The sequence below is a fragment of the Puma concolor genome, chromosome B2 (assembly GCF_028749965.1).
Source record: "Puma concolor isolate L17-30 chromosome B2, mPumCon1.1.hap2, whole genome shotgun sequence".
Taxonomy (NCBI): Eukaryota; Metazoa; Chordata; class Mammalia; order Carnivora; family Felidae; genus Puma; species Puma concolor.
In genome coordinates, this window is record NC_141671.1 from 151,983,093 (window position 1) to 152,010,137 (window position 27,045).

Below are 27,045 nucleotides of genomic sequence, written 5' to 3' on the forward strand. Positions count from 1 at the left end.
TCTGGGAAGTCGTAGGGACTTTCCTGGGACCGTCCTTCCCTTCCTGCACGGTGGGCAGCTGTGCACGGTGGGAGAGAGAGCACACACGGAATTCCCACACACCTCCCTCCCCCAGCTCCCCTCCTTCCCTTGCCCTTTGCCCTGCTCCCTCTCCCTACATTCTGCAGGGGAGGGATGGAGGGAAGAGAGGCCCTCCAGCACCGCGGGGAAGGTTGGGGGCCAGCAGCAGGGTTTCCTGTGGCCCTGCCTGTGAACATCAACACCCAGAAGGTTTCTCTTGGCATCTGGTTACTCGGCTGTCCACCTATCACGGGAGGGACTCAGGAGGGCAAGGCCACCGGCACGATACAACGTGAGACGCACATTATGAACAACATACATGTGTTTGGGACAACAGGAGGCTGTTTGGAAGGCTCAGAGGAGGTGCCCTTGTTGTCCGGGTCTGCGAGGCGTCCATGTTAGTACAAGTTCACCCACAAAGAGAGTCTGATAACAAGACCTGGGAGTTAGCAGCTCCTCAGAGTATTTTGAAGATTTCTCGTCTTCCTATGGATGGTCGACAGATTCAGGAAATGTGCCCAACGTCACTCATCCTTAGGCAAATGCAAATCAAAACCGGGATGAGATGTCGTCTCACACCTGTCGGAATGACTAAAACCAACAACACAAGAAAGCACAGGTGTTGGCGAGGATGTGGAGAGAAAGGGACCTTTGTGCGCCGTTGGTGGGAAAGCAAACTGGTGGGGCCACTATGGACAACAGCGTGAGGTTCCTCAGAAGTTAAAAATAGGACTACCTTGGGGCGCCTGAGTGGCTCAGCGGGTTAAACGTCCGACTCTTGGTTTCGGCTCAGGTTACGATCTCACGGTTCATGATATCAAGCCCCAACGTCGGGCTCTGTGCTGGTAGCACAGAGCCTGCTCGGGATTCTCTCTCTCCCTCTCTCTCTCTGCCCCTTCCCCGCACGTGCTTTCTCTCCTCCCTCTCTCAAAAATAAGTAAACATTAAAAAAAGATAGAACTACCCCAAGATTTAGCAATTGCACTGCTTGGTATTTACTCAAAGGGTATAAAAATACCGATTCAGAGGGCACAAGCACCCCGACGTTTATGGCAGGATCATGCCCAAGAGCCAGATGTCCACTGACTGACAAGTGGATAAAGAAGATGTGGCATGTATACAATGGAATATCAGTCAGTCATAAAAGGACGAAGCCTTGCCATTTACCACGACACGGATGGAACTAGGGTGTATTACGCTAAGCGAGATAAGTCAGTCACAGGAAGACAAATACCATAGGACTTCGCTCGTAGGTGGAATTTGAGAGACAAAACACACAATCATAGGGAAAAAAGAGAGAGGAAAACCGAGAAACAGACTCTTACCTACAGAGAACACACTGATGGTCACCAGACGGGAGGTGGGGGGTGGGGGGAGTAGGAAGAAAATCCAAGTCTGAGACACCAGGGCTGTGAGTGGCAGGTGTTTCCACGTTCCGTGGCCAACAGGTACGGTGGCCCCCTTAGTAGGTACAGTGCCAGAGCAAACACACCCCAATTTCATGAATATTCTAGTGACACGGCCACTCTGACTTTAAGCTGATGTGTTTGTCTGGAGGTTGGCATCTTTAGATTTCAAGATTAAATTTGAGTCTGGCGGGTCCAGGCTGACTGCCTATCAAGGTTCTTCTCATCCTCAGTGACTGATGTGATGAGAAAAGCACTTTATTCTGGAGGCTTCCTCCCCCAGAGCCATAACTCCGGCCTAATCATGGGAAACATCCGATAACCCCAAATGAGAGACAGGCTACCAAATGCCTGACCGGTATTCTTCCGAATTGTCAAGGTCATGAACAACAAGGAAACTTTCACAGATCAGACAAAGGAGATGCGGCAACTCAACGTGATAGGTGCCCTGGGTGGGGGCCCTGGGTGGGGGCCTGGGTCGGGCCACGGGAGGGACCCTGGAGGACTCTGGATGGGACCCTGGTTGGGGGCCCTGGGTGTGGCCTCTGGCTGGGACCCTGGAGCACACAAACTAGAGAAAACCAAATAAAGTCTAAAGTTTAGTTGACTCATGTACCAACATTACTTCCTCTTTTTGACAAGTGTTACCACGATTTTGTAAGATGTTAGCGTTAGGGGAAACTAAGTCAACGCTATACGGGAACTCTCCAGACTGTCTTTGCAACTTCTCTGTGAGCTCAAATGATTCCAAAATAAAAAGGTTATTTAAAAAGAAAAGGAGCCTTTCTGCCAGCCTCATCCCGCCCCAGGAAGGCGCCGGTGGGTGGGCGAGGGCAGAGGCTGACTCCTGTCCTCGCATGAGGCGTGAACGGGTCCTCGGGATGTCTTGTTTGCTTGGAAAAGACAGGTTAAGTGAACTGGGCACACGAGAGCTCACGTTTTCTGTGTTCATCAACCCAGAACACCCCTTTGGGCGGCTAGCAGGGCGAGGGAGTATTTTTAGCCCAGACGTTCTGAATCTCAAATGCAGCGCACTGGTGTGTGAGGGTTGCTATAGCAACGGCACCTGTCTTTCCTGAACCGTCAGGGCGAATGAACAGACGGGAACAAGTGGCCCGGATCGAAGGTTCTGCGGGAGCCTCTGGAGCCCCGGGGGATGTCCAGCGTCGGGCTGCAGAGCCCCGCTCCCGGAGGGAGGCTGGGTGGGCCAGGCATCCGGCTTATTCTGCGTCAGTGTTTGAATTGGGAAGCGACGGCGAGAACACGGAACTGCATGCTGCCTCACGGATCGGGAAAGGGTGGGCTCGCCTCACGTATTGTCTCAAACGAGAGACACATGTCCAGGGACAAGATGAGAAACCCAACTCGCTCTTTCAAAACACAAGAGAGAGCTGCTCTTGGCCGGGGGCCGTGGCGGCAAAAGCTGACCAAATTTGCAGCCTTCATACACACAAAGACCGCGGGGACGCTCCGTGCTGCCCGGCCGTGAGTTCTAGGCCAGCCTGGTGGAGTCAGCCTGCAGGGGACTCGGGGAGTAAACCATCGCTCCCCGCTGAGGCCACCGCGAGCTCAGACTCCAAGAGAAAGTCTTAAATCATGAAAAGAACAATTTTCCCCCGCAACCAGTCTCTCCTTGAAAAAAAATAAGTTTGTGCCTGTGCAAGAAGACGGAAATAGCTCATTTTAACTCAAGGCAGTCCTTCCGCTCGCCCGCGAGACCTCGCCTGACGTGGTCTGCACAACCGGACGAGGCCCGGCCTCAGTCTCCCGCGTCCGAGGCCGGGAAAGGAGGGCGACAGCCGCGATTCCCGTGTCTCGGGGGGAAAGAAAGCCAAGCATTTTTGCCCCAGTCGCCTGAAGCAGCTGGAGGCTTACCGTAAGGAGTGTCACGCGTCATGCGGCCCCTTCCCCGGTCCCTCGCCTGACCTTTAACGTGCAGACACGAAGAAAGTCCCGAGGGGTCAGAGACGCCCGCAAGCTGGCAGTAACACGCCCGCAGTCGCCCACCCCTGCGTGCGGGTTCGCTGGGTGACGTGACCTGTCCCCGGTTTACAACTCGGGACCGCCAAGAACGCTAACGCCAGCGTCTGCGCGTCCTTCCTTCACCGGCGCTGTGGGGACAGTAGACAGGCCGGGAAGCCCGAAGCCCTTAAACGCAGCAGGGCCCGCTCTGTCTGAAGACGTTTTCCAGCTGCCCTGTGAGCTGACAAGCACACAGGTCGTAAGGAAGGGGCCACCGCGGGGTCCGGAGGCCGTGAGGGCCGAGGTCGTGGCCGCAGGGGCAGCAGCCGGCCTCCCTCCCGCCCTCGAGGAGTCGGGGGATGGGCCCGACCGAATTTCTAGCCCCCTGCTGTTTCCCAGGTCAGGGCTGGGTGGTCGCATCTCTAGGGGAAGCCTAGACACCCCTGGGCCCCTGACACCCCCTCCCCATCCCAGGCTGTAGATGGGTCTGTGGGAAACTCGGCTGTCATTTTCACCCACTCCCCAAATCTAAGCCCGCGGTCACGTGGCTTCCACCCCTGCCGCCCACGCCCCTGCTTCCCGCTCCCGTCCCGGTGGTGCCTCCCAGGCCCCTCGGCTCTGGCTCATCCCATCACTGCCGACAGCTGACACGGGAGCCCCCCTGACGCCCCAATCGCTCGGCTCCAGCTGACTCCCACATCAGGCCTCCCTGGGGGCTGGTCGGGCCCCCTGCTCGGATCCCCACGGGGCCCCCCTGGCCCCCTGCTGGGCTCCAGCCGCTCACCGTGCAGCCGGACCCGCCCCCGCTGCCCCTGCCACCTGCAAGGTGACCTTCGCTTCCCTCCCACGGGGGGTCCTCCTGCTCAGCGGGAGTGAGACCCTCTGTGCACAGCCTCCCGCCCGGAAGCCTTACGACCAACGGCCCAGCGCGGCGCGCCCCTGAAGTCAGGGCCAGGCCCTTGGACCCCTGTGCCACGATGGTCCCTTCCTCTGCTGTGTGTCTTTCACCACCCATCCCCGTGGGGCCTCTCATCCTACAGACACCCATCACCCTCAGCCCGACCTCTGGCGGCCTCTGTCTCAGGCTGCACCCTGTGTGACCTGGCAAGTGCCGCGTCACCGCCTCCTGGCCTGTGTGTGTGGGTGGCCAAGGCTCGGGGTCACCAGCTGGCTCTGCACTCGCTCCCGGCCGACTCCAGAGATGGTCTAAAGGAACGGCCGGGGCTCTGGGCGGCAGCTCCAGGCCTGGGCCCCAGTCCTAACTCTGCCCTCGGGGCCCGGCCCTTGCACGTGACCTTGCCTCTCTGCTTTGCCCCCCGGCTCCCCGAGTGTGGGTGACAGTGAGCCTGCCCGTGGGCTCTGTCCCTGAGTGCCTTCCCAGCATCTAGCTTGCAGTATAGCTCACTAATGCAGCCTGTCCCGGCTGTCCCCGCTGTCCCTGCTGTCCCCCACTGTCCCCTGCTGTCCCTGCTGTCCCTCACTGTCCCCATGGTCCCCACTGTCCCCGTTGTCCCTGCTGTCCCCGCTGTCCCCCGCTGTCCCCCGCTGTCCCCGTTGTCCCTGTTGTCCCCTGCTGTCCCCACTGTCCCTGGCCAGCTCTCTGTGAGAACTCTGCTAACTCCTCTCCTCGGGGTGACAAGTCCTCCTGTGGATCTTTATTCCGACTTCCTTCCTGTGGTCCCCAAAGGGCGGCTGTCCTCCTCGGAGCCAGGGGGACACCTCTGTGCTCCTGTCCCCCCGTTCCTCGTCCTCATGCCCTCATTCAGCCGCCTTCCCCTCTGCTGGCCCTTCCCTCACTCTTCCCCTGACTCGGATCTAGACGTATCCTCGTGAGTGTGGACCTTACACAGAAGCACCTGTCAGTGCTGAGAGCCCCCACCCGCGTCCTCTCCGTGTCTCTGCCACCCCCCCACCCCCGCCGTGTGTCTGCCCTTCCCCCCTGCATCCTGGGAGGCTGCTCCCGAGGCCACAGGCCCTGCCCGCCCGCTGGCCCGGCGGTTCCCGCACGCTGTGCATTCTGTCCGGAAGCTTGGCCTCCTCACCTTCCCTCCCCTCCTGCTCTGCACAGCCACGGCCGCCCCCTCCGTGCAGCTCTGTGCTGTCTTTCCCGAGTTAACACCGCAGACGTCCGTCCCTCCGTAACCTGACGGGGCCGGCCTCGTCCTTCCCGGGGTGAGCGCTCTCTGCTGAGCGAAGCTGGACCCTCCCCGGGCGGCCTGGCCCCCGTCGGCCCCCCGCCTCCCCACTCCACCACCCGGCATCCTGGCCCGGCTCTCCCCTCGGCGTGTCCCATCCTCCGTGGCCACCACACCTGTGTCCCCCAAATTCATAGGTTGACCCCTAACCCCGAGGTGACGGTGTCAGGAGGTGGGGCCTCTGGGGGCCGATTCGGTCACGAGGCGACTCCTCGTGAGCTGGACCTGTGTCCTTATGAGGGGTCTCCAGACAGCCCCCCTGTCTCTTCCGCCACGTGAGGACAGAGCTCTCTGAACCAGGAAGTGGCCTCCGCTGTCTTGGTCTCAGACTGGCAGGCACAAGACTGCGAGGGGTGGACGTCTGCTGCTGATGAGCCCCCACTCTGCTCTGTGGCATCCCTCCCGAGCTGCTCCGGCCTCCCCCTGCCTCCCGAGCTCCCCTGGCCTCCCCCACTCCCCTGACCCCCCCGGCCTCCCCCTGCCTCTCAAGCTCCCCACCCCGCTGACACCGCAGCTCTATCTGGGGACAATCAGCCGGGGCCTGGCTCAGGCGTGACCTCCAGATGCAGCCCCCAATGACCGCCTCCCCACCCCCGACTCCGTTCTCCCAGAAAGCCGAACCCGCAGTCCCAGTGCCCTTGGTTGGATGCTGTCGCGGTAACCTGCCAGCTCATCCACCGCGGGTATCACACAGCCATCTGCCCATCTGGACCGAGGCCACCTTGAAGTCCTCTCCAGCCTCCTGGGCCCGGCACCGGGCACGCTCCTCAAGCAGAAAGCCGGGGAGGGACCACCATTCTTAGAAGGGAAGGGAGCTGTACCCTTGGGTGATTCTCGTCTTTTGCACCTCGGGTCTGAACCGACGCTCAGAGAAAGTCCCTCAAGTCCACGGAAAGAACCTGGAGCGGGCCTCCCACTACCCCCCCACCGGGCACGTCATCTCCCCAGGTGGCCCCGGCCGCGGGGTCCTCTGCCACCGCCTGCCCCCCACGGCCGGGCCAGGCGGGAGACGCGGGGGCGCTCACCATTGTTCTGCGTCTGCCAGACGGCGTCGGACACGCCCCAGAGGCCAGAAAACACGAAGAACACGGCCAGCTGGCGGGGGTGAGGCTCCCACAGCAGGAGGGCGATTATGCAGCACAGGTGGGTGACCGCACCTGTGGATGCAGAGGGGAAACCGCCGGAAGTGAGGGCTCCGAGTGGTTCCGGAGTCTCTGTTTGCCGCACTATGTAAATGTTTCCTGGGAATGCCCCAAACCCACGTCCTCGCGTGGATTCTGACACCGGCCGGGCCGGCTGGCCCGCGTGTGTGCCCTCCAGAGTCCAACTGCCACGTGCCCAGCAGGGTGACCACTCTGCTCACCGCAGGCCTCCCCTGCGTCAGGCACCGTGCAGGGCATGTGCCCTGCGCCTGGCAGGGGGGGCCTCTGTGCCCCAGCCGAGGAGACCCCGAAGTGAGGAAGGAGCTGCTCCCTGAGTGGTGGCGGCCTGGGGACGGCACCGCCCTCCCGAGAACGGAGGGGCGGCCGGAGCTCCCAGGCTCACTCCTCCTGGCTTTACCCCAGCGGGCCCTGAGTTCTGGACCACGGTCTGTGCACACGCCCTGTGGCGTCTGTCTCGACGGGGCAGTGAGAGATGCCTCATGACGGTCCAGAAACTGGTGTCGCATTGAAGACGGGTGCATCCACGCTGGCTGTGTGGCCTGGGGTGAGCCACCACACTTCTCTGTTCCTGCGTTTCCTCATCTGCAGAGTGGGCAGTGCCCCCCCACCCCACACGGGGCGATTGCAAGGATGACCTGGGAACCTATGCGGGTTACTCCCACCAGGAGCTGACAAACATTTACTGTGTCCCCTTCTGGCTGTGTCCCCGCTGCCCCAGACGCTTCAGACCCTAGCTGGGTGGCCAGGTGACCGTTGACGCCCGTGGCTCTCGTTATTCGCGCCGACCGCTGTGTGTTTCCTCTTTCCTCCCTTCCCAAGAGGGACAGAGGCGGATGCGTCTTTGTGCACCGCGTGAGGACGGATCGCCTCCTTCAGGGAGCCTCCCTGTGGTGCCCCTGCACCATCGCTGAGCGGAACGCGCCCTTCACTCCGCCGGCCACCGTTCCCGCCCGCGTCTGGGAAGCGCGTCCACGTACCTAGCGCGTAGAGGGCGGCTCTGCCCGTCTTCTGGGAGAGCCTTCCGTACAGCACAGAGCACAGCGAGTTGGTGGCCGAGAAGCAGATCATCACGTAACCAACAAACCGGATCCCCAGGGCGCAGGTGACGTAGGACTGCAGGACGAAGCACAGGGGACGTGAGCGGGCGGCTCGCGGGGGTTACAGCGTGACGGCCGCCAGGCGGGACCGGCCTGGAGCCTCGTGCTCGAGCCGGGTAGGAAGTAACAAGGACACACATCTGGACGGGGCTCCCCCCACGCAGCCTTTGCCTCACGTTGTGTGTTCTCATGGACCACGGAGGCCCTACTTTGGGCCCCTCCTCGCGGATTCGGTCATTTCCTCCTCTGCACGACAGTTGGAGGAAGGCGTGGGGAGCCGTGAACGGGCAGAGCCCCCGGCATTCTTGGGGCGGCGAAGCCACTCTGTGTGCCACCCTAGTGTCTTACCCACGTGTCCTTGCGAGTCTGCCCCAACCCACGGCGTCCAGCGCCAGGACGGCCCCCGACGGGGCGGTGACGGGATGTCATTGTTGGCTCTGGCGCAGGATGTGGATGATGGGGAGGCTGCGTGGGGAGGGGGCAGGGGGATTCGGGAGCCTGAACCGCCTGTGGTTTTGCTGTGAGCCTACGACAGCCCTGGAGACAAACACCTGATAGAGAAGAAGTGAAGAGAACGGAGCGCATCTCAGCGGAGGCGAGAAGTGCTCCCGCACGAGGCCGTGAGGTCCCAGCGGCCGCGCCCCCGGCCCCGGTGCTGCCACCGCCGACGCCCTCACGCCCGCACCCACCACTTCGGTCCCCGTGCACAGCCGGGACAGACACACAGACACAGGCTGCTGCTTCGGACGGCAGAGGCGGAGGAAGAAGGCCGGAGGTCAGCGGCAAGGCCCGTGGGAGGGGCCCTGACCAAAGGCCAAGGACGGTTCCGTCTTCTGTGTCTTTACTCTCTGGACCCCACCGCCCTCCGTCCGGGCCGTCCCGGGAGCAGGGTGTGAGAGAGGACCCGGGACGCACAAACCCCGCCCGGAACATACGCAGCCTAAAAGATACTGCGGTTTACCTGAAATTCGGATTTAACCTGGGAGGGGGCTTGTGGTGGGCACGAATTCGGAGAAAATTCCAGATTCCGGACAAGGAAGGGCAATCCTCGGGGAGCAGCCTTGGGGCTGGCTCCCCAGCCCCTCGGCGTCCCAGCTCCCACCCAGCCCTTTCTGGAAGAGGGGGTCTCCAATGTCCACCGCCCCTGTTTGAGGCAGCTTTTCCGTGGCCCCGGGAGGCTCCTCCGGACCCAACACCACGTGGGCAGGGAGCTAGAGAGACAGCAGCTTGGTGAGCGTGCCACGAGGGAGCGAGCTGGATGGTGGCCGAGCCTTCCCGCTGGGCCCGCCCCAGGGCACGGGCCTCCCTCTGCTGGCCTGCCCCACGGAGGCCTGCCCTGCGCACAGAAGGGGGCGGGCAGTGCGTGGGTCAGGCATCTAGGGCAGGACAGGGTGACAGGCCCGAGAGCCACATCCATCTCCGGATTGAGACGCATCATTTGAAAACTGGCCTGAGGGGGGCTTCCAGGTGTTATTCGTGGATTTTATGTCTTTCCCTACTTTTGACTCTAAACTACGGGCAGTGTTGGTTGCAGGCGAGCATCCCGCAGGTGTTCTGTGCGATGGCTCGCGCATGACCGGGGCCCCCTTCCTCCCTGAAGACACATCTCGAGGGACGCATGGTCCCTGGAGGTAAGGCCCGGCCCTGGGGAGGCGGGAGTGACCTAGACCATGAGCACAGCTCTCCTCAGGCCGCGAAGGACCTGGCGTCCCCCTCCCTCGGGAGCCCCGGCCCCCGCCCGGCCCCGGGGCAGGCGGCCCTGAGACCCACGGGCGCAGGTGAGGCCGCACAGGTGCCCCGCGTGCCGCGCTGTCTCGTACCCGGGTGTAGTCGCCCGCGAGGAAGGCCTGCTCGAACCCGCTGTACATGGGCAGCAGCACCAGGAGACGCAGGCGCTTGTCTCCAAGGAGCCTGAAGGTCGACAGCAGGGTGGACCAGAAAGGCGGCCCCTCGTCTCCTTCGCGTTTCCTCTGCGCATCTTTGATGGGTTCCAGAAACGCGGCCACGAGCAGGACGGCCAGGACGCCGCTCCCTGGAGGGAAGACAGAGGGCGCGAGGCCGAGGTCCAGGACCTACCTGCTACTCACCCCCCATCTGCCCCCTCCTCTCCTTTGGGGCATCCATTCGGGACCAGCAACACAAACTCCTCGGCGCCCTTCCCGAGCGACCACTCCCCTGTCCTGACCCTCACGGAATTCCCACTGACGGCCAGTCTCCCTTCTCGGGATGGCGAGTCGCCGCGGTTCTCGTTTGCTGAGTCTCGTGTCTATTCCAGCATCTTTACCCGGAAGCCCTTGGGGGCGAGCTAGGTGCATGAGTGTGGCGCCTCCTGAATGCGATGGGATAGCGCGTGTTTGTAGACAGTAAGTGGCAGTAAGGTGCGCTAAGGAGGCAGATCCCCCAAGGGGACCGGCCGAGGGGAAGGACAGAGCAGAGCCGCGCACCTGCGGGCTTTGGGTGAGGGAGGGCGCCGAGAGGCGCCGCTGCAGGTGGGGTGCTGTGCCCGGGGCCGCGGAAGCCCGGGCCCCGGGCGGAGGGACGGCGCGGGGGGCGCCCCCTTCACGGTGGGTGCGAGTGCGCTAACTGTGCAAGCGGGTTTTGTTCAAGACAACTCTTCATCCCCACCCCCCTCAGTGGGGGACACCATGCGCCTTCGTGATTCCCCAGTGGTGACCAGACCTCCGTCTGCACCACGAACCCACCTCGATACCCAGATCGAGGGCTACAGCTCGCTGACTCTTGTTCACATGGACACCTCTTTCCTTCCTGGTGGTGTGGGGTCCGCGTATACCCGGTTTTCTCCTCCCTGGCTCGGTGTTAAACACGGTGCTCTGCGAGCCACAGAGGGACTCGGGAGCCGGGAGGCTTTTTCCGTTTCTCTGAGGGGTCCCCAGGGATTTGTAGCCCGATGGCTGAGGCCCGGCAGCCTTGAAGGGGACTCGAGTTATTTTTTTCTCTGTACTTGGTCTCAGCGTCCGCCTGCACGGTGCGCTGGCCCGGTGCTGGGGGAGCGCCCGGCTCACGACCCGCCCCCTTCCACGTTGTCAGCAGAGATGCCGGACCCGTCCCCACACGCCCCGCACACCCCGGAGGTGCCGATCTACTTCTAAGCCTGATTTCTGTCATTCAGCCGCTTTCCCCTGGGCTGAACACAATCCTCTCTCCCCAGGTCGGGGTAACTCCGCATTTTGACGACACTTTCCAACACACGGCACACGGAAGTCTGCTGAACTGCCGTCCGAGGTCGTGGGCGGTCACTACCTGTCCCCTGGAGACCCGGTGAGTGCCACCAGTCAGAGCCACGTGCAGGGGGCTTCTGGGCATCTCAGCTGCGAAGCGGTTTCCAGAGCGGTCCATGCACAGGCAAGACGGCTGTGTAACCACGTGGAGGAGGCGTGCCGTCAGCTCCCCACTGACCGGGGCCACGGCCTCCCCCGTGGGCAGGCGCATGAAGCCATCGGGACACATGACTCCCAGGATAAGAGCCTTGAGGCAGCCCTGCGGGTGGGTCGTGGTATGGAAGCCGCGTGTTTACTAGGAAAAATCACACACTGTCCAGGGCTGCCCGTGACCCAGAACCTTCTCAAGGGGTGTGAATGTGCGTGTGTCGCACGTCTAGTATACTGGAGGGAATGGCTTCGAAAGGAATTTCCTTGTGAGGACAGAGCTCAGGGATCGCGGGAAAACACTCTGGGGAGGCGGAGTTCTTTCCTTTAGTCCGTTCTTCTCCATTTCGGTTTGCTTTGTGTGTGCGTGTGTGTTTCTATGGTAACACGGCCTTGCTCACAGGAGGGAGACCCATGAAACCCTGCGTGAGGCCAGGGTACGAATAATCAGAGACGATTTCTTCATGGGACACGTGCACAGTGCCCGTTTGACACGACCGTCTGGACTGCCACTCCCTTGGGCCCCTGGATGCCGTGGGCACGAGTTCTGGGTAACGTCGGGCCTGGGGCAGAGGCCAGAGACCTGCGGGAGGGGACTGAGGGCCGCGTGCTGAGCAGGGGAACCTCACACGGGGGCTGAGGATGCAAAAAACGCATTTTCCATGGCCTGTGCTGTTCCTTGGGACCAGGGCAACGCAGGCCGCGGGCCAGCTCCTGCTCCTGGCTGCTTTTGTAAGTAAAGTCTTATTAGAAAACAGCCTCGGGGCGCCTGGGTGGCTGAGTCGGTTAAGCGTCCGACTTCGGCTCAGGTCGTGATCTCCGTGTTCACGGGTTCGAGCCCCGCGTCAAGCTCTGTGCTGACGGCTCGGAGTCTGGAGCCTGCTTCGGATTCTGTGTCTCCCTCTCTCTCTGCCCCTTTCCCACTCACGCTCTGTCTCTCTCTCTCAAGAAATGAATAAACATTAAAAAAAAAAAAGAAAACAGCCTCGCTCTTCATTTACATGTTACCCGTGGCCTCTCTTCCTGCCAAAAACATCACTGAATAGTTGCAGCGGAAACCACTCGGTCCTCAAGCCTAGAATATTTAGTGTCCGGCCGGTGGGGGAAAAGCCGGAGCACTGCTGTTTCGCAGACGGTGGGGGACAAACAGAAGCTTTAGTTTTTGTGGTTAAACGCTCGCTGCCCTTTACTCTTCATTCTTCCTGCGGATTGGGGCGGGGGTGGGGGGGTCTCACAAGGGCTGGCTTCTCTGCCCACGAGTTTTCTGTATTTCCAAAGGACGCTAATGCTGCAGTCTGTCCAGGAAAGGAGTCTACACCTGTCCAGACCGTCTAGCACAGCATCGAGGCTTTCCACGGTGGGTCACGGCTCGTCCCACAACCGTCTCCGGCTCCTCTGTTCCCTCCAGGGCCTCGTCCGCCGCGGCCACACCAGCGCCTCTGTGCTTCTCTGCCTGTAGTGCCCTCTCCCCCCTCCCTCTCTGCCTGGTAAGCCTCTCCTCGTCCTTCGACACCCGCTCGGTACCACCGCCTCGTCAAAGTTGCCCTGGACCCCAGTCCCCCGAGAAGATGTGACCACGTGTCAGCTGGAAACCTCGTTCAAAACATGTGCATCAAATTTCTGTTAGCCGAATACACATCTTCTCCTGCATCGGGCTCTGAGCTTATGGAAGGTCCTGAGTTACTAGTTTCAGGACCGGAGAAAGTCCACGTCATGGCGTGGCACTCGCTGGTGCTCGCTCTGCTTTGCCAACACAAAGTGGCTGTTTTACAAGTTCTCACTCAGTGACCTCTGATCTGGAGGTGACTTTGCTGGCAGCTGATGGTCTCAGCATAGGGACGGATTCTGACGGCACACGCAGCCTTGGTAACCTTTGATCCCATTAGGATCCCGGGACTCAGTCCCACCAAATTCAACATATTTCAGACCCGCGATCTTTAAGAAGGACAAAGAATAGATTTAAATTCTCTTCAAATGGTAAAAACAAACAAACTGACCCAGCCAACACAAAAAACACTACTCTAAAAATACCCCCTTTGATTATAAATCTAGTGACTCTAACAGGGAGGTCATTTAGAAAATGATTCACATAAATATTTTGCATTAACATGAGCTTCTAAGGATAAGAACCAGCAGAAGAATGAACTCCCTTTGGGCAGCCATCTTTCCATGAACTTCCAATGTGTGCGTCCTTCAGCTGCATTGTGACCAGTAGCTGAGAACCCTGGGGTCTTCCTGATTGGAGAATGGTCGCTGCAGGAAGGACCCCGGCCCCACACCAGCAAGAGCCATTCAAATATATTCCTCAGAAAAAGATGACAACTTACAGGGTTTTGGATTTCCAGGGTCACTTGGACATAGTTGACACACAAGTAGCCAATCCATCAATACCGTGGTATACCCTGGTCCTATCCAATATGGTAGCCATCGGCCCCACGTGGCCATCAAGCATTTGCAATGTGGCTGTTGTGACTTAGGAACAGTATTTTTAATTTTTAATTTAATTTATTTAATATAAATAAACACATGGGGCTGACGGCTACAGAACTTTGCAGAAGAAAAATGACTCTGTCATCACAGGAAACTCTATTAGACAGTCCTGGTCTTCTGCACTTGATTTCCTACGAAGAACGCATCGGTGCAAAGCTGAGCACACTTTACAGGAATATTTGTACGTTGGGAAGATGCTCTTTCTCAACCCAGGGAAGAGTTAGGTTTGCTTCCCCTGGGACTCGGCCCGCCGTGAGCACATACCCGTGTAGATGCCCAGCAGGGTGTAGATCAGCGTCTGCGAGGGTCGCTGGGTACTGTTGGTGGACGCTGTGGCCATCAGACAGTCACTGGCCCCACAAGACAGGAGCTGCTCCTCTGGGATGGCCTCTGTGCAGTCGGAAGCAAAAAGATGACAGGAGAACGTGGAAAATGATAGGACAAGAGGCATGAGGATTCAAGTGTGCAGCCAACAGGGGCCTGGACACCCCAGGGCCAAGAGTCACGATGGGTCAAAGCCACGAGACATGGGTCTGTTTGACCAAGTGCCTCCAGATACACTTCCCCCGGGCACGTGTCCGTATCCATGATTTTAAGACACGCTGCACAACAGCTACTTGTATTACTTTTCGGACATAATGGAAACATCCAACATTTCCGAACTAATCAAGAAGAAATAAGGTGCTTTAGGCTAGGTGTCAGGACCACTGCGTTCTCTTTCGCACTCATCTGTAGTGGTCCCATGACCTTGGGCAGGTCGCTTTGGCCCTCTCCTGAATGCTGGTTTCCCAATCTGCTAAAAGAATAAAATGGGCACCATCAGGGGCTCCCAGACCGTGTCAGAGTCTCTGGAGGAGGCGGACGTCATGGAAGAAAGGACATCTGTCGTGATACAGATGTCATCACATGGAGCGCCACAAGTCCCCCTTGGCTGGTGTGCTCGCCGGGCCCTTGGAATGCCTCGCTCCTCGGGGTCTGGGTCCTGGGGTCGCTTAGAGAATTAAGCTCTCTTGCCCGAATGGCTTTAAACCTGTCCACTCCACTTCCCAGCAGTCATGCTGTAGAGACCGAAACTTAGTCCCAGTTTCTGTTGGATTATCGTTGACCTCGACAGCAATAATGAGTAAAAACGGGTGTCTATGACCTGCTGGTTTCCCTTCTCCATGCACTTAGCAAGTGATGGCATCACATGAGGAATAGGGGCAGGGGGATTTGGGAGTCCCCCAAAGGCAGGACTTCATAGGGGATGGCAGGATGCAGGTCCAAGACAAAGAGACAGAAATAATCCAGATAGCAGTCAGGAGTCAGGACCTCTGCCCACCCCCATCGATAAAGGTTTCCTGTAAGAATTGAAGAGATTTATTTCCCTCTGTCCTTGGTTTAAATCTTCAGATGTCAGAGGGCGCAGGCATAAAACAGATCCACACTTTACGTCCAGATGAAAACATGGGTTAAGACATCAGCCGTCAAATGTTCAAATCGGTTATGGGACAACAGGTCGTTTGTGGAGCATTTAAGACACTGGATAGTGGATCAATTCAGTGGGACAATAAATCAGTCGAGCCTGTTCTTAGTCTAAAAGGATAGTGATGACTCCAGGAACCCAAGGTCCACTGGCAGTGGCCCTCTGTTCTCCCAGGACACTACTCTGGGGGGCTCCCCCTGCCCACAGAGGGCAGGGTCAGAATGGCCAGGGCACTTGTGGACAAGACAGACCCGCCCAGACTCCCCCAGGGAACAGATGGGGACCAGGGAAGGCTGGGCACAGGCAGTTGAGAACCACATCTTTAGGTGATTCACCTGCTCCAGTTGTGGAATAAAGACACGTGTGAATAGGATGGGGGGCCCTCTCGGGGGTCATCACGGAGCCCCGTTTCCTTTTACCTTGACTGGGTGTCTGGCCAAACACCAGAGATGAGATCAGGTTGCCCCACACCCCGGACGACTGGAAGATGAGAAAGAAGGTGCCGAAATACTGGTTCACCATGTCTCTGCCAACTTTCCCTGCCTTCTCTGCTTGTGTGTTTCCCATGATGGTGAGGTACGTGCCCTGAGCAGACCACAGCGGAGCTGCTCCCAGACCCAGCAGTATGGAGGTCGGAACCAAGGTGAACCTGTAAAATAAAACACAGACAGACAGTACCTTCCCCCCTCCAATCTTCCCTACCTTTGCGGAGAAGGAAACTCCATGCCTAGCCCGTCGTAAGCCTTGTCATGTTTATGGATTGGTTAGACTGATGGCTTCACCACAAGACCCAGATAAAGGACCCAACTCGGTGCCTTTTCTGGTTCTGGTTAGTTTGCAAGAGACAAATTCATTGCCAGTGAGTTTTCTTTGTGTTTGCAAGCAACCACCAATGAGCTGGGATTACAAATAAGGCTGGGTGGTTTTTGAGTATTTCTAACAGCTTTATGTTTAAAACGATTTATTTATTTTTCGAAACGTTGATCGATCGATTGAGTGATTGGTTTACCTTCTTCATTGAGGACTCTGTGTGAAAACTCCATGGCAATAAGAAAAAGAAGAACGTGAAATCACCGTAATCATCATGTCCTAGGTGACAACAGGTGTCCCTCCAAGGGATGTTTGATAGGTGTGTTCCTCGGAATAAGATTGTGGGGCCGGTGCCCTTGGAGCTTGGTCCCAGAGGACGCCTCTCCATCAGGGAGGAGGTAGGTCTCAGGCTGGGGCCCTGCACCCTGACGTGTCCACTCTCTGTGATGGGGTGAGGCCACGGTGTTGGGTCCTCGGGTCACCTTCTGCTAAGTCTCCTGAAATTCACCCTCGACGTGTTCGTCAAGGTCTAGCTCTCATCATTGGGGCCACAAAAGTGCCCCTGGTGCAGACAGGGAAAGTCAAGGCCCGTGAAAGACGTGAGGGAAGGTCAGGGCTGGGAAGCAGGGGAGGAGATGGGCCCAGCAAAAGGGACGGAGACATCTTGGCGGGAAAAAAGGGGAAGAAAGCCTGTCCTGTCCCAGCAGCAGACAGAAATTCCCGGAAACGGCACTCATTTTAAAGTGAAAGCAGCGGGGAGCCCTCAAGCGGGCTCCAGCTCAGTGCTCCTGAGCAGGAACCTGCGTCCTGAGCCAGACCCGGGCGCGAGCCGTGTGGGCTGTACCAGCTGGCGTAGAAGTTGCCCAGGGAGAAGGCCACGTAGCAGCACATGGAGATGACGATGGTCCACTTGCAGCCGAACCTCTTAATCAGGAGCGGTGGGAGGAACATGGAGGACAGGAGCATCCCGCCGTACAGCGTGCTGAGCGCCGTCACCCCCAGCCCTTCCTCGCCATACAGGCTGCTCTGTGGGGACAAACCCAGCCCTGGTCAGAGGGGCCAGTAGCCAAGGGGACAGAGCTCTGGGTCACCACTAGGTCCCTGAGGCCACGAGCAACAGGCTACTCTGAGGAGGTGCCCCCTCCCAGCTGCAGGTGCTCCCCTCCAGCTGACGGGTGCTCCCCTGCAGCTGACAGGTGCTCCCCTCCAGCTGACGGGTACTCCCCTCCAGCTGACAGATGCTCCCCTCCCAGATGATAGATGCTCCCCTCCTGCTGGCAGGTGCTCCCCTCCCAGCTGAGAGGTGCTCCCCTCCAGCTGACAGGTGCTCCCCTCCAGCTGACAGATGCTCCCTTCCCAGCTGACAGGTGCTCCCCTCCAGCTGACAGGTTCTCCCCTCCCAGATGATAGGTGCTCCCCTCCTGCTGACAGATGCTCCACTCCCAGTTGATAGGTGCTCCCCTCCAGCTGACAGGTGCTCCACTCCCAGTTGATAGGTGCTCCCCTCCAGCTGACAGGTGCTCCACTCCCAGTTGATAGGTGCTCCCCTCCAGCTGACAGGTGCTTCCTTCCCAGCTGACAGGTGCTCCCCTTCCAGCTGACAGGTGCTCCCCTCCAGCTGACAGGTGCTCCCCTCCCAGATGATAGGTGCTCCCCCCCCAGCTGACAGGTGAGGCCTGGGAGGAAGCACAGTCCAAACCATGAGTCAGCTGCTGCTAGATCCTGGGGAGAGGGAAAGCCTGAGGCCCGGTGCTGGGGTCGCTCTGGGGCAGATGGCCACACGCCTTCTGTGAATCCGTTTTTATCTCTAGGTGAGCTTTGTATTTCTCCCCTTTAAGCTGAGGAAACAGAGTTACTGTCTTCATGGAAGAGACAAAGAAGGGGACACGTCTGCTCGCAGACTGCCACGCACAGTGGGGTGCCCAGATGATCTGGAAGCTGGCACTCTAATGCCTGGTTTCTAACATCCCTTCCTGCCTGGTCGCCCCTGCAAGACGTGTTGTGGCGAGGGACCCTGTACCACGCGGCCAGGTACTGCTCTCTGACATTCCCTCACTGCCGGTCTGCCCCCCGGAATCCCAAACCCTCGGGCTGTCTTCTTACTCTGCCTTGTGTCCACCGGTCCAGGATTCCCGCTTCCTTTGCCGCCCGGCCCCCGATGTGCTCCCACCTTCCTTGTCCTCGCTTTCCAGAGGGTGCCCATCGTTCCAGCGCAGATCAGGGGTGTCTGAGGGCTCCTGGGTAACGTCATCCACGGAGACCTGTGCTCTGATCTGCTGTTGGAATTTTGCCTGACCTCTAGCACACACCACATGCTGACCCACGATGTCACCCCAGCTGACAACGATACCTTCGAACGCAGGGAAATGTTCTGCTTCTTCCAAATCTCTCCCGATGCCTACCCCAAAGCAGGTACTTAAACGGGTATTTGCGGATGAATTAAAACGGATGATAAAAACAGCTAGTCCCAAGAGAATTCTGACATCTGGTTGGAAGGTGGAAATTGAGCACTCTGTTCTGCCGTGGGGGTTAGCTGGAAATTTCCATTTATGACTCTGGCTGCTAGGAGTGCGGAGCGAGAGAGCTGGATGAGCCTGAGGCTTTGTTTCCTTCATACATGCGCGTTAACTCCTCCTGTCTGACTGGGCTCGCCTCCTTGGGTGTGAGTGAGAGGCGCGAGGCGTCTCTCTGCGTTGGGACTCCTTCCGCCCACAGCACCGCCGCGAGCCAGCGAAGTGCATAAGGCACTTGTAATCGGATTTGACTGCAAACCACCGAAAAGGAAGACGGATGCCAGAAGCCGAAGTGGAATTTTAAAAGCAAATTTCTTTTCTACGTGAATGGCCACGTTCAAACACCTGTGTTTGCCTGTGTTAGGAGAGCCAGTCGGCAAATACACGTGTGAACATAAGTACGTGTGCATGTTGAGCTCGAATTGTGCAAGATCTGCCTGCATAAACAATTGGGACATTCACTCAGCTCATGCAACAAATAGAGTCTTAAACGCTTACCCGCAGAGGCTGTATGCACCTGCTCTAGTGGAAAAAAAGGAAATTTCAGCAGCCGCTGCCCTCCAGGAGTGCACAGTGGACAGGAGCCAAGAGGAATCATTAACAGCAGCAAACAGTCTATTGCAGTGGGGAGTGAGTCCTGCAAGGGAAACTCGGGCCAGCCCAGTGGGGTCAGGAAGACTTTCTAGAAGGAGTGAAGACCAAATGAGATCTGGAGGATGAGGGGGAACCTGGGGAAGGGTGGGAGGTGCCGAGGGCAGGAGATGTGGGGATGCGTTTTCACGGGCCACATCCTGGGCGGAGAGGCAGCACGGAACATTGCACAATGGCCAGAGCCGTCAAGCTCTTCTGGGAGATGATGCTGGGCAGCCTGCCAAGATAGGTCCCAGCTCAGTACTGGGGAGTAGGGTCGGATCTTTAAGCCCATAGAGAGCCTGAGAAGAGAGTTCAGCTGGAGATTAGCACGCACCGATGACTCTCATTCACAGAACTATCCATAGTTTGCCCCCTGCGTGTCTGGCCCGTCTTGGTCAGGGGGACTCGGTCATGGAGCGGTGGCTGTGGTCCTGGTATCACACGATCACAGGCGTCTGCCTCAGCACCTTTGAGCACCCCACCCAGACTTCAGCTCCAGGGAGCAAGGAAGGGAAAGAGGTGACATCCGAGTGGAGATGTGAAGGACTAGCAGATCAGTAGCCACAGGGGTGTGAAGGCTGCAGCTGCTGCAGGGGGAAGGCTGTGGAGACGCGTGCCTGGGTCCTGGGGTGAGTCCAGATCAGGGCTGGGACCCTGGGGATTGGGAATGAAGCCTGCCAGTTGAAAGCCCAAGGAAATGACAGGGACAGACAGGTGCTTCCAGCATCGCGGGGATGCAGTCATGCCTCAGGTCACTTCTGTCCATGTCATTGAATTCCTTTGCTTAAGCCAGTCCTGACCAATGGAGACAGTTATCTCAGTTAAACCATGTTTACATATTCTGGACCAGCAAAGGAGGAGATAAGGTGGTTCGGGCTGGGACAGAGGGTGGGGGAAGTGGGTGGCGGGATGGTGCACAGAGCTGGAGGTCTGGTCCTCTGATGTCTTCCAAGGAAGAGGGCACCTCAGCCATGATCGTGGGTGCTTCTACTCCCAAGACCCCAGGCGGACTGGGGTGGGCCTGGGTGTGCGGGGGGTGGGGGCCACCTGCTCTCTCTGGGTTGTGGCCCCTGTGTTAAGTACACTTCCAAACACAAGCAACTGGGCCTCTGGGTGGCTCAGCCAGTCGAGTGTCCAACTCTTGATCTCAGCTCAGGTCATGATCTCATGATTCACGGGACTGAGTCCACATCTAGCTTTGTGCTGACAGCACAGAGCCTGCTTGGGATTCTCTCTCTCTCTCCCTCTCGCTCTGCCCCTTCCCTGCTCCCTCTCTCTCTCTCTCTTTCCTTCTCTCTCTTAAAATAAAATAGAAGATATTTGTAAATGACGTATCGGATAAAGGGTTAATATACAAAAATCTATAAAGAACTAGTCAAACTCAACATCCAGAAAACAAATAATCCAGTGAAGAAATGGGCAGAAGACGTGAAAAGACACTTCTCCAAAGAAGACATCCGGTTGGCCAAGCGACACATGAAAAGATGCTCAACATCACTCATCGACACGGAAATACAAATCAAAACCACGACGAGATACCACCTCACCCCTGTCAGAGTGGCTAACATTAACAACTCAGGCAACAACAGATGCTGGCGAGGATGCGGAGAAACGGGAACCCTTTTGCACTGCTGGTGGGAATGCACACGGGTGTGGCCGCTCTGGAAAACAGTGTGGAGGTTCCTGAAAACATTAAAAATAGAACTACCCTACGACCCAGCAACTGCACTACTAGGTATGTATCCAAAAGATACAGGAGTGCTGACTCGAAGCGACACATGCACCCCAATGCTTATAGCAACGCTATCGACAATAGCCAAAGTATGGAAAGAGCCCAAACGTCCATCAAGTGATGAATGGATAAAGACAACATATACACAATGGAATATTACTCGGTAATCAAAAAGGATGAAATCTTGCCGTTTGCAACAACGTGGATGGAACTAGAGTGTGTTACACTAAGTACAATAAGTCAGTCAGAGAAAGACAAACACCATATGACTTCACTCATATGTAGGAATTTAAGAAACAAAACAGATGAACGCAGGGGAAGGGAAGGAAAGACAAGATAAGAAAGAGAAGGAGGCAAACCATGAGAGACTCTTAAATACGGAGAGCAAACTGAGGGTTGCTGGAGGGGAGGGGGGAGGGGCTGGGGGATGGGCATCGAGGAGGACACCTGCTGGGATGACACCTGCTGGGATGACACCTGCTGGGATGACACCTGCTGGGATGAGCACTGGGTGTTGTATGCAAGGGATGAATCGCTGGGTTCTACTCCCAAAACCAACCCTACACTGTGTATGTATGTTAACTAACTCGGATTTGAAACAGAAACAAAAACAGGTCTCCTACATCAGAGCCAAAAATCATTATGGAGCAGAAGCTGGAAAAACAAGAGAAAGGAGCTAGTTACTGAGAGAAACAGACGACAGGAAATGAGGAAGAGAAGAGAGGGAAACCATCTGACACTTTTCTACTGCTCATGAAACCTACACGCTCCTTCCAATAAACTTTAAAAAGGAAACAACAACAACAACAACAACAACAACAACAAGTAACTACCTGGGGAAGATACAGCCAATCTACTTTTAGGCAACTGTGACTCTTGTTACAGCCTTTTAGAGGCTTGAGGAGGAGAGAGTACCATGGGGGTTGGGGTCAAAGCTATGGAGACAACTTTGTCCTAGTTCACTGTTTTGCTTAAAGAAGCTTGGAATCTCCGGGCGCCTGGGTGGCTCAGTAGGTTAAGTGTCCGACTTCGGCTCAGGTCATGATCTTGCGGTTTGTGGGCTCATGCCCCGTGTCAGGCTGACAGGGGCCGGAGTCTGCTTTGGATTCTGTGTCTCCCTCTCTCTCTGCCCTTCCACTGCTCATGCTCATGCTCATGCTCTGTCTCTCTCAAAAATAAATAAACATTAAAAAAATTAAAAAAAAAAAGAAGCTTGGAATCTCTATGGTCTAGCAAAATAGGATAAATTCATGTTACTACCCCAACCACAAAGCCAAAGGCACGAAGGCACAGAATCCACAATGAGTCATCCTGTGACTCTCCCTCTTTTTTTTTTTTTTTTGAGTGTTTTACTTATGTTTGAGAGAACGAGAACGAGCGGGGGAGGGGTAGAGAGAGAGGACAGAGGATCTGAAGCGGGGTCTGAGCTGTCAGCACGGAGCCCGATGCGGGGCTCGAACTCACGAACCGTGAGATCATGACCTGAACTGACGTTGGTTGCTCAACCGACTAAGCCACCCCGCCGCTCCCGTGTGCCTCTCTCTTTCTAACTGTGTCAAAGGCAAATCACATCACGAGCCCAAGACCCACAGTCCTTGTCCAAGGGTCAAACACACACTCCCTGTGGTGCAATCCTGTTGGAGAGGGTGGGGCTGCACATTTGTAAGCACATAAAAACCACTGTTTGAGAGGATTTGGGAGTGAATCGGTTAACAAGAAATCCTACATTCCTTGTCTTCTGTGACCCTGCGGATTCTTAGAGGCCAAGAGATGGACGTTTGTTCAGAAGTGTCCTCGCTTACCTGCAGACTCTGCAGACCTCCGTAGGCCGTAAAGAGAAGCAGAAATCCAAACGAAAGCACAAGAACATTCTTCAGGCTGCTTTCCATCATCCTGATTAAAGACGTCAACCATCAGTGGACACGTAGGTTCGTAGTTCCCTAAAAGAAACCAACGGGGGCACAGGAAAAGCGGTCTGTACCAAGAAGTCACATTCTGCCTCTCGTCGGAGTTAGAGGCACCTAGGTCATTAAGGCTGCTGGGAGTTCATGAGCTTGGTTATCACCGACACCGTGAAACACTAGGGACGCTGCTATGTATTCACCTTCTCTGCAATCCACAGTAACTACAATCCACAGTAACGGGGCAAAAGATCGGACTTCTATCAGCTTGTACTTGAACTTTGCCCCTATTAACTTCTAGCAGATATAATCTTTAAAGTATTGATTTTCACGTTATATATATTATATAATGTAATACATGTATAATATGATTACATTATATACATATAGATATATGTATATAATGGTACCTTTCACATTGAAAGAAATTGTCAATGGTGCAGAATATGGATGTACTTGTCTTTTTTTTAAAATTTTTTTTTAATGTTTGCTTATTTTTGAGACAGAGACAGAGCATGAACGGGGGAGGGTCAGAGAGAGAGAGACACAGAATCCGAAGCAGGTTCCAGGCTCTGAGCTGTCAGCACAGAGCCCGACGCGGGGCTCGAACTCACGGACCGTGAGATCATGACCTGAGCCGAAGTCGGACGCCCAACCGACTGAGCCACCAAAGCGCCCCTGGATGTACTTGTCTTAAAGAACAGAGTATAGATGTGAGTTTCAAGACACATAGCTCAACTTCTGAAAAATAGTTAACATGATTGTAAGATCTAAGGGCCAAAGTATTTAAAAAAATTTTTTTAACGTTTATTTATTTTTGAAAGAGAGAGAAAGAGAGAGAGAGCAGGGGGAGGGGCAGAGAGAGGGAGACACAGAATCCAAAGCAGGCTCCAGGCTCTGAGCTGTCAGCACAGAGCCTGACATGGGTCTTGAACACACAGACTGTGAGATCATGACCTGAGTCAAAGTCAGACGCTTAACCAACTGAGCCACCCAGGTGCCCCAATTCTAGTTTTAATTTTTGAGGAACCTCCATACTGTTTTCCAGAGCGGCTGCGCCAGTCTGCATTCCCACCAATGCATGAGGGTTCCCCTTTCTCTGAATCCTCGCCAACCCTTGTTTCCAGTGTTGTTAATTTTAACTATCCTAACGGGTGTCAGGTGACATCTCATTGCGGTTTTGATTCACATTTTCTAATGATTCGAGACGTGTGTATTTATTCACGTACCTGTTGTCTTTTTGTAGATCTTCTTTGGAGAAGTGGCTATCAGGTCCTTTGCCCATTTTTTGATTGGGCTGTTTATTTGTCTTTTGTCCTTTCTTGCTATTGAGTTTTGTGCATTCTTTATGTATTTTGGATATTAGCCCCTTATCAGATACATGGGTTGCAAATACTTTTCCCATTCCATAGGTTGTCTTTTCACTTTGTTGGTGGTTTCTTCAGCTGAGCAGAAGCTTTTTGTTTGATGAAGTCCCGCTTGTTTATTTTTCATTTTGTTGCCTGTGCTGTAGGTGTCGCATCCAGACATTACCACCTAGAGTCATGTCAAGGAGATTTATTGCTAAGTTTTCTTCTAGGCGTTTCATGACAGCAGGTCTTAATATTTAAGTCTTTAACCATGTTGAGTTAATTCTGGGTGGAGTAAGATATGGGCCCAGTTTCATTCTTTTCCATGTGAATATCCAATTATTCCAGCACCATTTATTGAGAAGACTGTCTTCTTTTCTCCGTTGAGTATTCTTGGCTCCCTTGTCAACCATTGGTTAACTGTATAATGCTGGGGTTTATTTCTGGGCTTCCATTTCTGTTCCATTGGTGTATTCACCTGTTTTTATGCCAGTACCTTACTCTTTTGATGACTAGTGCTTTATAGTACAGCTTCCAGTCAGGGAGTGATGTTTTCTGCATTGTTCTTAGGATTTATTTGGCTATTTGGGGCCTTTTGTGGTTCCATATAAATTTTGGGAGGTTTTTTCCACCTCTGTAAAAAATGCCATTGGAATCTTGATAGGGATTGCCTTAAATCTATAGAAGGCTTATGGTAGTGTTAGCATTTTAACAATATTAATTCTTCTAATCCATGAACATGGGATACTTTTCCATTTATTTGTGTCTTCTTTAATGTCTTTCATCAATGTCTTATAGTTTTCAGAGTACAGATCTTTCACCTCCTTAAATTTGTTCTTAAGTATTTTGTTTTTTATGCTATCCCACTTACAAGTGGGATAAATTTCACTTATTTCCTTTTGTGAACATTTGTTCTTGGTGTATAGAAACACTACTGATTTTCATATGCTGATTTTGTATTCTGCAACTTTACTGAATTCATTGATTAGATCTAATGGTTTTTTTGGTTGAATCTTTAGGATTTTCTCTATATAAAATAATGTCATTTGCAAATAGAGACAATTTTACTTCTTCCCTTTTAATTATGATCCCCTTTATTTCTTTTTCTTGCCTGATTGCTCTAGCTAGGACTTCTATATTATGTTGAATAGAAGTGGTGAGAGCGGGCACTGTTGTCTTCTTGATCTTAGAGGAAAAGTTTTCAAACTTTCACCATTGAGCATGATGTTAGTTATGGGCTTGTTATATATGGTCTTTATGATGTTAAGATATGTTCTTTCTATACCTAGTTTGTTAAGAGTTTTTATTGAGAAAAAAATGTTGAATTTTGCCAAATGCTTTTTCTGCCTCTATTGAAATGATTATATGATTCTTTTTTTAAATTTTTTTTATGTTTTTTTAAAATTTATTTTTGAAGGAGAGAGACAGAGCACGAGTAGGGGGAGGGGCAGATAGAGGGAGACACAGAATCTGAAGCAGTCTCCAGGCTCTGAGCTGTCAGCACAGAGCCCGACGCAGGGCTTGAACTCACAAACTGTGAAATCATGACCTGAGCCGAAGTCGGACGCTCAACCTACCGAGCCACCCAGGTGCCCCAAAATGATTATATGATTCTTTTCTTTCATTCTATTAATGTGATGTATCACAATGATTGATTTTTATATGTCAAATTATCCTCACATTTCAAGAGGTAAATCCCTTTTGATCATGGTGGACAGTCCTTTTAGTGTGCTGCTGAATTTGGCTTGCTAGTATTTTATTGAGAATTTTGCATCAATATTCATCAGGGATATTGACCTGTAGGCCTTTTGTTTGTTTGTTTTTCTGGTAGCATCCTTTTTGAATTTGGTATCAGGATAATGCTGACATCATAAAATGAGTTTAGGAACATCCTCCCCTCTTCAATTTTTTGGAAGAGCTTGAGAAGAATTAGTGTTAATTCTTCTTTAAATGTTTGGTAAAATTCACTGATAAAGCCAGTGGTCCTGGGCTTTTCTTCATTGGGAGATTTTTTTTTTTTTCAACATTTATTTATTTTTGGGACAGAGAGAGACAGAGCATGAACAGGGGAGGGGCAGAGAGAGAGGGAGACACAGAACTGGAAACAGGCTCCAGGCTCTGAGCCATCAGCCCAGAGCCCGACGCGGGGCTCGAACCCACGGACCACGAGATCGTGACCTGGCTGAAGTCGGACGCTTAACCGACCGCGCCACCCAGGCGCCTGGGAGATTTTTTATTACTTTGTCAATCTCCTTCCTAGAAATTTGTCTATTCATATTTTTTATTTCTTCCTTATTTAGTCTTGGTAGTTATATGTTTCTAAAATTTTTTCCATTTTTTTCTAGGTTGTCCAGTTTGTTGGCATATAGTTTCTCCTCATAGCCTCTTATGGTCCTTTGAATCTATGTGGTATCCACTCTAAAGTTTCCTTTTTCATTTATAATTTAGTTGATTTGGGTCCTTTCTCTTTTGTTTTTGGTTAGGTAAGGATTTGTAAATTTTATCATTTCAAAGAACCAAGTCTTACTTTAGCTAATCTTTTCTATTGTTTTTCTTTCTTTATTTCATTTATTTCTGCTCTAATCTTTATTATTTCCTTTCTTCTTCTAACTTTGTGTTCACTTTTTCCTTAAGGCATAAAGTTCAGTTGTTTATTTGGGATATTTTTTGCTTCTTAATATAGGAATTTATTGCGATAAACTTCCCTCTTAGAACTGTTTTTCCTGCACCTCCCAAGTTCTGATACATTATGTTTCCATTTTTGTTTTTCTCAAAAACCTTTTTTATTTCTCCTTTAATTTCTTCTTTGACCATTAGTTGTTCAGGGGAGTGTTGTTTAATTTTCATGTGTTTATAAATTTTCCAGTTTTCCTTCTGTTATTG

At 54.3% G+C, this 27,045-nt stretch overlaps 1 protein-coding gene across 3 annotated transcripts in view; it reads right to left on the reverse strand.

Moving 5' to 3' along the window:
• The window catches only part of UNC93A (unc-93 homolog A), a 37,555-nt gene that overhangs the window by 2,984 nt on the left and 7,526 nt on the right, over nucleotides 1-27,045 (reverse strand). For 2 of the 3 annotated variants that reach the window (XM_086708318.1, XM_086708316.1), the window contains exons 2-8: nucleotides 22,715-22,852; nucleotides 16,879-17,060; nucleotides 15,644-15,873; nucleotides 14,024-14,149; nucleotides 9,704-9,915; nucleotides 7,764-7,899; nucleotides 6,649-6,780 (exon numbers count right to left, since the gene is read on the reverse strand). In XM_086708318.1, the coding sequence (XP_086564444.1) occupies nucleotides 6,649-6,780; nucleotides 7,764-7,899; nucleotides 9,704-9,915; nucleotides 14,024-14,149; nucleotides 15,644-15,873; nucleotides 16,879-17,060; nucleotides 22,715-22,804 (1,108 nt within the window). In that variant the 5' untranslated portion in view covers nucleotides 22,805-22,852. Of the gene's footprint in view, nucleotides 1-6,648; nucleotides 6,781-7,763; nucleotides 7,900-9,703; nucleotides 9,916-14,023; nucleotides 14,150-15,643; nucleotides 15,874-16,878; nucleotides 17,061-22,714; nucleotides 23,470-27,045 lie in introns of those variants that run through there. The other variant, XM_025912876.2, reaches the window with a different exon arrangement.